This window comes from Gymnoscopelus microlampas (assembly GCF_963454915.1).
Source record: "Gymnoscopelus microlampas genome assembly, chromosome: 17".
Classification (NCBI taxonomy): Eukaryota; Metazoa; Chordata; class Actinopteri; order Myctophiformes; family Myctophidae; genus Gymnoscopelus; species Gymnoscopelus microlampas.
Window position 1 is genome coordinate 17,744,504 of NC_139954.1, and position 11,454 is coordinate 17,755,957.

At 40.1% G+C, this 11,454-nt stretch overlaps 1 protein-coding gene across 1 annotated transcript; it reads left to right on the forward strand.

The window, feature by feature from the left end:
• Positions 1-3,352: 3,352 nt before the first annotated feature.
• On the forward strand, positions 3,353-10,825 carry LOC311065138 (interleukin-1 receptor type 2-like; the record flags this gene model as incomplete). Its single annotated transcript, XM_084085355.1, has 9 exons — positions 3,353-3,395; positions 3,513-3,771; positions 4,395-4,566; positions 5,868-6,048; positions 6,670-6,768; positions 6,861-6,926; positions 8,010-8,145; positions 8,772-8,917; positions 9,349-10,825. The coding sequence occupies 9 exons, from the start codon at positions 3,353-3,355 to the stop codon at positions 9,486-9,488; spliced, it is 1,242 nt and encodes a 413-aa protein (XP_083941481.1). The 3' UTR covers positions 9,489-10,825.
• Between the last annotated feature and the right edge of the window lie 629 nt (positions 10,826-11,454).

An 11,454-nucleotide genomic window follows, 5' to 3' on the forward strand; every position in this document is an offset into this window, starting at 1 on the left:
AATATGAGTTTTCATTGTGCTACCGATAAATAGGAACTCAAAATATACTATGTTAGTTCCATTCATTCATGCCGGAACAGATTTCGATTGATTGGTCATTAAAATAAACATGCTCTGAAAATGCACGCGCATACTGTAGGTGGGCCACGAAAACCTTTCAAGTGGGCCCTGATCCAGAAAAGGTTGGGGAAACACTGGGCTACATCAAAGTTACATTATATAAAGTAGTTCACCCCCAAAAAATATTTCCTATCAATTACACACCCCATGAAGCCTTGAATTCATGGAGATCTCTTTTGTTTTTGTCGCATTCCTGAGCCAATAATTTGATAAAGATGCTTAGTGTCCGGTAGGAGACCCAACGAGACTCTTTGCGTCTCCTACCAGATAGACCGCAAAACAAAACATCTCCATTAATTCAATGCTTCATGGAGTGTGTAATTGATAGGAAATAAGATTTTCTTTGGGTGAACTACTCCTTTAATGTGTGTCTAACAAACACAAATAGGCCCATATACTGTATGTGTGTGGTGTACAGTATACTGTAAATGTGTTATGTATAAATGTAAGAGTAATGCATACGGTTGATATGTTCATGTGGTTGATATTATGATCATTTACCAGCGTGAACCTACAAATATTACGGAATGACTCATAATCCAAAATTCAAACAAAATAACCGTTGTGAGTGACCATGCATCACTCACAACTGTGTGGGTGTAAAGGATTGCACTGCTTATGTAATGAAGTATTTCCAGACAACACACATAAATGAAAGTGGATTTGTTTCCATAGTAATGACAAATACAACAGTACCAGATAAATCCTCTGGGACTCCTCAGGACTTTTGGCAATCTATATTGTCAGTTCAGTAATATTTTTTGGTTTTAGAACTTAATCCCTACCCTTATTTGTAATCTTTAACCACATGAACACTAGCCTCCCTATTCAGGGCATGTTATCATACAGTAGGTGAACATCTAGCAAATATAAGTGAACATTAGGTGAAAATATCAGATCTCGTGGGCTTGTACAGTAGATCTGCTATTTTTTGCTGTATGACGAAGACAAAGTATATAGGGTTTAAGTGGTTAATTCTTGTTGTGCTGTTGCTGCTGCTTTTTACTATTGATTTTTACAATTGCTGTTGTAAAAAAATAATTTCCCTGTGGATTAATCAAGTACTGACCTGCCTACCAATCTACCTGCCTATTGACCTACCTACTGTAGTTTACATGGATTAAAGCAAAGTTTTATCTCAAGACTGAAATGTGCGATTTGTGAAACAGTGTGAAAGGATCCCCCCCCCACACACAATAGCGCCGATTCCTAAACGATGAACACAATATGTAAAATTAGGATGCTTTAGTAATGTTGGTCCTGCTGTTCTACATACTGCCAACGGGTTCAAAAACACAAATTCACAGATTCAGGCTTTAACCGTTGCTTTTATATTAAATATCCGAGACGATTAAGATATTATAGAAGATGCTTCTGAATATATTGCTAGTTTGACCACCATGCTCTAATCTTAAAATAACCGAAAATAGCCGATCTACAAGAGAGCTTGTAGATCGCCTATTTTTGCTGCGCAACATGCTTCCATAGAAGACATGCTGGCTTCCATGGAATCCAAATGACTGAAATAAGTCTTGACGACTGAGAACTTTAATCCATGAGCTTATATAGACTGTAAAATGGTAATACAGAATGGAATGGACTATGATTGAGCTTCAAGAGGACTACAGTTTCACTATGATTCTATTAAAAGCCTTACCTCTTTAATCAATGACCCAGCCGCAGAAACTGTCATTGCAATAAGAGGGGGTTTACTACGTAAGCGTCGTGGTTTCATTTCGTCACATCTCCTAAGCTTGGTCACTGACTGGTGACAGGCACACAGACCGCGGGGGCAGAGATGGGAGTGTCACACCGTGATGTCATACGCTCTAACATATATATACTGTACATCTTCAACATTAAGGTCCAATATGTGATTATGCATTTGTGATCAATTCAGGACCCACCTGTCCGAAGACCTGAAATGAGCATTTATGTCAGTATCGTCTTCTGTTAATTTCACAACTGCATATAAATTGTTTTAAACTTGCATTCAACTAAGTATACATTATGTTTATGTTTTTATTTCTTCCTCATATTGAATCGTGTTTTATTAAAACATAGTACCAGTTGTTAAACAATTGCTATACTGTATATGGTAGCAATTTTGATTATGATTTAATGAAATTAAGAAATTGGAGAGAATGAACTGATACTGTATCTTAATCTTTATAAATCGTACCAAAATGTGCTGTCAGAGTAGCTCACAATCCAGGTGATATTTTTGGAGCAAATTCTATTCAACCAAATAACAGTTGGCATCTTGTTTAAAAGCTTATCATTGATGGTATGATTTTTGTTTTTCTCATTCAGAGTGTTATGGTGTTCTTGGTACTACTGTATGTTGTGGCCCTCATTGGCTGTGTGAATGGACGGCGAGCTCTACCCCCTCTGCCAAAGAAAGGCAAGTATACAATTCTGAGGTACTTTTACTTTTTTGAGACTTGTCATACTTATACTCCAGTATATCTCAGAGGCAAATATTGATTATTTGACATCTTTAGTTTAGTTACTGGTTACTTTGCCGATTTAGATCATTATACAAAACATACATTAAGTGATAAATGGTAACGTATTATAATAGGTTTGGCTACTCAGCTGCACATAAAGTAATTAAAATCACCTTTACCAGCTTAAAGTGCTGCAACACATTAATGCATTACTAATTACAATCCAATAATATAGCTTTGAAATTGGTCATTCTGCATAATCACTACTTTTATGTTTGGTACTGTAAGTATATTTTAATGCCAATACTTTTGTACTTTAAGTAAACATTTGAATGCAGGAATAATTAAAATCACCTTTACCAGCTTAAAGTGCTGCAACACATTAATGCATTACTAATTACAATCCAATAGCTTTGAAATTGGTCATTCTGCATAATCACTACTTTTATGTTTGGTACTGTAAGTATATTTTAATGCCAATACTTTTGTACTTTAAGTAAACATTTGAATGCAGGAATTTTACTTATATGATATTAGTATTTCTTTGTGATATTGCTACTTTTCCTTGAGTAAAACACCTGAGTACTTCTTCCACCACTTTGCATGATCAGTATTGTATGTGTAGTAGTATTAGTATGACTGCAAGCACACTCATTTAAAATCTTCTGAGATATCTGTTTTTAGAAAATATTTATTTTAACTCAGCTAAAAATGAACAGATTTTGATTTTGCTGCATATACTGTAAAATCACAAGGGTTCACTTAACTCTGAGGGTGCACCAATGGAACCAAATGGACCCGCATTTATACACCCTCATAGTTCAAGTAACACTAAGGATGTACATACAATACACTAGAAAATAAGATTCAAACCCTTGTCAGCTGACATGTAAATCAAAGATGTTCACAGACAGAGACATTTAATTGCTCTCTTCTCTCCAGATGGATGCTTCAGGGTGTCTCCGGAGCTGGAGGTTTTCAGACTGAAGGGGGAAGCAGTGATCCTCACCTGGCCCAAGCTCCAGAGGATCCTCCATGTACGCCGGTTGACCTCAACCACAGCAACCTACACCTTCTCCAAGGGCAGCGGGACAGGGGGCATGGCCTATGGGGTCGAGGGGCGTGTCCAGCAGCATGACAGACAGTTGTGGCTCCTCCCAGCCCAGGCCTCTGATTCAGGAGAGTACACCTGCATCTACAGGTGCTTAATATAACAATCAAATATTGAAAGGAATTTGTGTAAGACATTAGCCTCGCGTAGCCAGACTATATCACTGCGTGGCTATGAGTCTGGTGCTTCCATGAGGAAGTTTTTTTCCCCCAAGGGGCGGGATCAAAACAATGGCCCTTGACGCAATTGGTTAGACCTACAACCAACTACCAATTACAGTCTCCCATATTCGAATACTGGGCCCTGATTGGTCACCCACGTCTTCTGGAGCAGGAAATGGATTCTCTATGGAGCGGTGCCAGACCCAAATCGCAGAGTGCAATTATTTTTTGCACTCGCAGATTCGTCTGGTCCCAGGCTACTATGACATCAGTATGTGGGCTCCATATCTGACCCCCATTGTCAAATTCAAGTTTTTAAAAGTAAAATATTAAAGTCTAAAACGTGTCAAAAAAGGCCCATGACCTTCCCTGGATCATAATAACACAGCGCTATGGAAAGTTTTGTGTGTGTGTGTGTGTGTGTGTGGGCTTGAAAGGCGCTATGCAGCATTTACCATTTAGTGCTACTTTTACTTAAATGGTAGATAGATAGTATGTTTAGATCGTATTTCCGCGGCGTCATTTATATGTGTTCCTTGTTGTTCTCTGCAGAAATGAGACCTACTGTATAGCCGGGAGCATCACTCTACACGTGTACGAGTCCAGTTCCATTGATATGGACAAACTGTCTTATCCCTGGTCTGCTGCAGCCGGTCAGAGTGTGACCCTCACATGTCCCTCACTCACTCACTTCAACTGGACAGATCACATAGAATGGTTCAAGGTCAGTGGAAGGCATTTCAGTCTGATGTATTCTAAGCAGTGGTGAGCTGTGGATTTTTGAACTAAGGGTACTGTATTTTAAGACGGCACGCGCGCGCACGTGCGTGCACATAGCCACTCAGCTCAGTGCTAGTTGAAATACTGTATTCAACATGTGATTATTAATGTAATCATATGTATTATTATTTTGTTGTATTGTTGCATTGTTAATTTGTTGTTTTTATTTTTGTTTCAAATTAATTATTTTATTTTCCTTTTAATTTTATATAAAAGCCCTTTACATAGACTCACCCACACATAAGTAGGCCTACTTAAAATAATCAGACAACTTGTCTTTGTCTTGTCTGCTAAGCGATCCCCTTCACACCTTGCAGTGCAGAGATGTTGTCTGTCATTGTGAGAGGAATGTCCGTGTCTTTTCTCGAGTAGCCTAATGTTATGCAAAGCAGCCAGGTAGACGGCTCGCCACTGACGGCGCGAACCTTGAGAGGCTATTGTTTTTAAACTTTAAGGCGTTAAAGACCGCCGCTGACGGTGCGTGCACGGCTGCACGCGCGCCCCCAGCTCCCACAGTGTCAGAACTAAGGGTACGCCGTACGCCCCCGTACCCCCTACAGCTCAACCCTGATTCTAAGCATGCCGTGTGATGGTGTCGCATGGCAAAAATAGCTGATCTACAAGCTCACAACGTGATGCATTGTGAGACGCGTTGTGAACTAAGAGATCTGCCGTGTGTGAGTGTGTACTGCTAGGATTAGGAGTTTCATTTTGCATATCTTTTCTGCTATGGTTTTAGAGGTTTAATGGTTCACTAATTGTAACGCCAGCCCACATCCTTTGAATAAACGTGCTGCTACATTTGCTATGCTGCTGTTGTTTCATTTTGACTTTGTTTTCAGTTTCATTTACATTTTTGTTAAAGCAGGTTTGCTAGTTTAGTTTTTTTTGTGGAAAGGATTAATTAAATTCAGGGGTCAGGCTAAAACTAAGGAATTGTTTTTTATTTTAGTTAGTTTCAGTTAGTTTTTAAACTCAAGATAGTCTATTTTAGTTATTATTATTATTTTGTATTTTGTGTTTTTATTTCATTTAACAAAAATGGTTGTTTTTTTCTTCCCCCACATCAAATCTTTGTCATTTCGGTTTTAGTCAACTACTGTATAATAACCTTGGTTGTAATGTGTTTGTGTGGACACAGCATTGAAATATGACTCCCATGTGATAAAAAAGCATTTGTAGGATATACAGTAGTGTCTCACTTCACAGGATGTGTCTTATGGTGTCCTGGTTGCTCCCTAACAGGAGCCCAGTGTCACAGCGCTCCAGCTGCGCACTGCTGGCGCCTTTCGCAGAGATGTAGCAGACCAGATGACCATCTCTGAATTCAGCCAATCCCAGCAGGGCCTGTACACGTGTCGCCTCACTGCCCTCATCAACAACCAGCAGTATAACGTCAGCAGGACCATCAGGCTCCATGTACAAGGTGGGTCTGGGTCACATGTCATAACATTAACATTATTATGTATAACATTAGCTGGACCATCCGGCTCAGGGTCATGCCTATGTTCCCTCAGCCCTATGTTCACTGCAGTTTTGGGTTTAGGATTAGGTTTAGGGTTACGGTGCGTTTTAACAGCGGGCGACTCTCGGGCGATGCCGGGCGACATCGTCCAAAGATAAAGAAAATCCATCTTTCATCGCCCCCCCGCCCAATTGCCGGCTCTCATAGACTTTCTTTATCTTTTGGACGATGTCGCCCGCGAGTCGCCCGCTGTTAAAACGTACCGTAAGTGTTAGTTTTGAGGGAACATAGGGCTGAGGGAATATGGAGCTGAAGGAACATACGGTTACATGTCATAACATGTGTCCTTCGTGTGAAATGATCAAGTAATGTTTACCATCATGTTAACCGCTTGCAATCTGGCGTGCCTATTTTGCGCATGTCATTATAGGCAAACATTTACCCAAATTCAACAAAATGAATGAATGATCAATACCTTGTGTATGTGTGTGTGTGCACACACATACACGCATGTGTGTGTGCGTGTAACTACACGCATCCGTTCATGTGCGTGTAGTTACGTCTCTCCTTGCCTGCAACCAGGAACAGATCAAATAATGCCAACATCAAGGCCTGCCACTGACCTTTCCATGACGTCTGACCCCAACCTTCCTACCAAGGGGGGTCACAGCCCTGTTGAGAGTGAGTAAATGGCCCTCTAAAAGCCTATATTTTATTTATTTATTTTTTATTGTCTATATCATTTTGGTATGTTTTACCTTTTACCTTTTTAGATCCAATAATTCATCCCCCCAGGATTGTGTCTCCTATAAATGGAACAGTCTTTGAGAGTGCCCTTGGTGAGTGATTTCTACTTGTGATGTATGTCAAATGCAACATAAAACACAGTAAATACACTGTATATTCTCTGTTGGTAAATGGGCTTAGATACATAAAAAATCTGCAATCCATAGATTTGATGTCCTACTCGGGATTGGAATCCCAGGTCTCCTGCGTGGGAGACCTAAATTCTACTGAGAGAGAATCCCCAGTTAGCCATTGGAGATATATAGTGCTTATGAGCTTCAGACAGTAGCCTACTTTGTCAGGGTCTACATTTCTCAATGAAAAAGTAGGGAGACCACCTCCAACCACTGCACAAGTTATATTGTTGCGAACGCGCCTCCGCCCAAGTGGAGCTTACTATGAATGAATTGCATTTTTATAGCGCTTTTCCAAGTGCTCAAAGCGCTTTACAATGGTTCATTCATTCATACAGGTGGGGGACATTGGGAGGTCTGAAAGGTATGAAAGTCTGCTCGGCTTGTGTGTGTGTGTGTGTGTGTGTGTGTGTGTGTGTGTGTGTGTGTGTGTGTGTGTGTGTGTGTGTGTGTGTGTGTGTGTGTGTGTGTGTGTGTGTGTGTGTGTGTGTGTGCAGTGCACTGCCTGGGTGCGGCCGACAGAGTGCAGCTACAGTCAAAACACAAACACACAAAGTTCGTAAATACACAATATTTTCGAGCTGCGTTCGCTTCCAGCGTTCGCGCGTCTTACTTGTATTAAACTTACTCTACCATAGGTTAAACACTCACACTGCAGTGAATGATGTAATAGTGCCGTTCCTCACAAGATAACATCCCCTTCAGTGGAGGGGGACACAATTTTGTATTCTTATCCCCTTCCCACTGAGCCATAGTCGGCTATTAGACCTCCGTCTAAAACCGGGTTATAATTGGTCTAACAGTGAAAGTTTTTTAGCAGTCTACAAAACACTTTCACCGTTAGACCAATTATAACCCCGTTTTAGCCTAGCCTAGACGTATTTTAGACGTCTAATAGCCCGAAAAATGCTCGGTGGGTTCTCTATTAAGGCGTAGGCCTATGTAAAAATGAGCAATTCTATGATGGATGTGTAATGGTAGTTTTAATTTCTCCATACGTAGGTTCAGGAGTGGAGCTGTACTGTAAGGTGCTAACTGAATGCCGAACGGCACACACCGCAGTGGTCACATGGTTTGTGAACGGCCAATCAGTGGAGTCCTCTCATCGTAATGGGTGGGGCGTACAGGAGGGACGGAGGTAATTAGAACCACGCATAATTATGCTTGTTGGCCAAGTATCAAATCAAACAAGTATTGTTGAGTTGCCCATGTGCAAGGCACTGAACCTTTAATCGCACCTACTGTACAGTGGCAAACTGCCCAGAAGCAGACTTTAAAACACTATATTGTGCACTACCCAGGTGTGAAAATTGGACAAGTACAAGTATTCACTCAATGTTTCTTTCATTAAAAAAAGAGCAGTGACATACTGTTTTGTCAAAGGTGATAACAATTTTGAAATTGCTAAACAATCATTTTTATAATTTTGTCAGGTCCTAAATCATTGTTTATCCATGTTACTTACACTTTATTTGGGAAAGGTGTTTTTCACCCCTAGAGAAACATTTGGAGTCAGGCGCCCCTGATGTTGAGTGTAGTGTGACATCTTGTGGCTAAATGCTGTATGTGGCTCACACTGTCACTGCCATTTCTTTGTCTGTGTCCATATGAGTCACATAGTCAGAACACGGCTGAATTTTCCTACATTAACAAACTACCATGTCTGTCTAGTCTGTCAAGTAGTTTTTAGACTTTTTACAAAGTGGGATTAATTTGACACATTTTAGAAATCTGAGTACTTCTTTCACCATTGCGTGTCACTAGGGTAAGCAGGTTGTCAGAGGCTTGCCAGGTGGAGGTGAGGCTGGTTGTCATAGCGCTGACTGAAGAGGACACCAGGATGGAGCTTAAATGTGTTGTAGTTCACCCTGGCGGAGAGCTGGAGTCAGTGGTACTGCTGCGACTGGAGGGTAAGTGCATGACGTCAGTCACAAAACTGTTTGACCACTTTCAGCCAGGCATCCCTATTTTGGGCACGTCATTATATGAGGAAAATATAGGCATGTGAATTTGTGCTGGATAAAAATGTGGGTGCACTGTCATACAGTGTATGTGTATATACACATACATATACATATACATATACACATATATATATACATATACATATACATATACATATATAGGCAACGCAGACTCTGACAAAGCCCGCCTACACTATGACTCAGACATATTGGTCGGATCGGCAGTGCGACGTACAGTAGAACATCGCGCAATGCGGCCCGAACTCTATAACAGTAAAATCCTAAAGTGCACAAATGGAACCCAGTTCCAGTTGTACACTCTGAGTGCCTTGCTGTGACTAATGCGCTCTCTCTCTCTCTCTCTCTCCCCCTTTCAGACACCATGTTCACCTGGTTAGTAGTGGTCACGGTGGGCCTGTCCTGTGTTCTCACGGTGGTCTCTGTCTTCCTCTACTTTCTCCTCAAACCCAAAAGGAAGACGGACTACTTCCTAGCACGACAGAACAGTGTCTTCTAGCCCTATCAGTCCAACATTCCTTTCAGCACTCCAATGTGCATTTTGAATGTCACAATGTTTACTGGTGTAGGCAGATGACGCAGCTGAGTTGACTGTTTGAAGTATTGTGCTTTGCACTGTTCTTTTGTAATAGTGTCGAGTGGTTGCATCACAAAGTGTTGTGAGCTTGTTGATCTGCAACTTTTAACTATTTTTGAAATGGGGCATAAGTGATTCATTCATAATGTATCTTTTGTAAGTTTGGGTCCCACGGAGACAACACATTTCTCTTTTGTGTATCAAGCTGAAAAGCTTTGGGAACCCCCGCTGTATTGCAGTCTGTAGCCTACATGTACACTTACAAACTTCACTCCTAAAGAAGACAATTCATTATACTTGATCAGCTCTGAAGGAAATGTGGTCTCTTGTTTTAAAGGATCTACACCATGAATTTAAAAAACAATATTTAATATCATATTGTTTATGTCCCTCAAACGTTTTTCAAAAGGTTTGAGCCTAAATCAAGCCTCAGATATACTCATTCAAACTAACTTCTCTCTGGCTTATAAAGCACTTTCACCTGCAATACCACATTGTCCTGTTTGGCACAGGGCGCTATTGAGACAGTTTGTATGCATGTTATCTCCTGGTTCTGTGTGGAAAAAAGGTTTTTTTTTTTTTTTTTTTTGGAACTGAAAAACGGGATGTATTGCACCCTGACGTGACGTCAGGTCACGTCAGGGTGCAAATCAGTTTGGCCTGTTTTGAGACCAATTTACAGAAAACCCCAGATTTGCTGTGAAAGCTTGAGTGTTCAAACTGGGGTATTTTTGGGGATAGAAGAGAGGTAGGGGAGACCAAAAACACACAAAAAACAAAAAGTTAAAATTCATGGTGTAGACCCTTTAATGTAAAGAACCAACAAGAGTTCTCGGCAACCAAATTTATGAAGCAGAAGTTATTTTCATCTTTACATGGATGGAAATAATTAATTCATAGAGACACATGGTGGATGTTATGAGTCACAAGGATACTGTATATATGAATGAATGGTCAGTAAATAAATCCATGGCAGAATTTGTGGCATGAATAAAATGTCTATAATGTGTGCTCAACAGCTCGGAAGACAGCGTTGAAAAATATGTTTTAAAAGAGGCGACATAGTGGCATTTGTCTGTGACATACAGTAGCATGACATTTCGTCTGTGATATTCGACAGACATGATGATAGACATGTCATTTTTCAGTGATCATATAATATGGGATTTTTCCCGCAACATGAAATGCCATATTTCTGTGATAGTATAGTTGTCATTTTATAAAAAATAAAATAAAAACCATACCATATTGTTGCAAAAAGTACCAGTGCTTGGAATTGTTATATCATGCATCTAACTCATATGAGCTTAAGTAATTTATTAATAATAATAAACCTTTCATGACATGGCAAACCTTTCATGACATGCCACCTTTCATGACATCAGATGCAGCCCAAAGTGCTTTACATAAAAAAAGAGATCAACAAAAGAAAAATAACACAAACAAGATTAAAAACAATAAGATCAAAAACATGATCAAGAACAAATTACAAGGAGGCAAGATCAAAATTAAAACAATACAAGAAAATTGTAAGAACACAACATCACTACATCACTTTAGAAGGATTACAGACTCTAGACCTATTCAAAAATATATTAGGCTTATCTTCATTTACAGGGGTTAAGCCTGGATTTAACACCTATCCTGCCTTAATTTAGCCAGGATTAGCGATGATTCGGTTTCATGAAAGCTGAATTATCTTGCCAGATTAGTTTATAGTCCGGCTGTTTCGGGCAAAAATCGTGCACTTTACGATAAAAGCATGAAATTTGGCACACAGTTAGGGCATGCCATAAGGAACATTTTTGGCTATAGGGCCATCGCAGATTTGTCCTGTGGTAACTCAGGTTTTAGACCACCTATGATCTTGATTCTGGTGACTAATCCT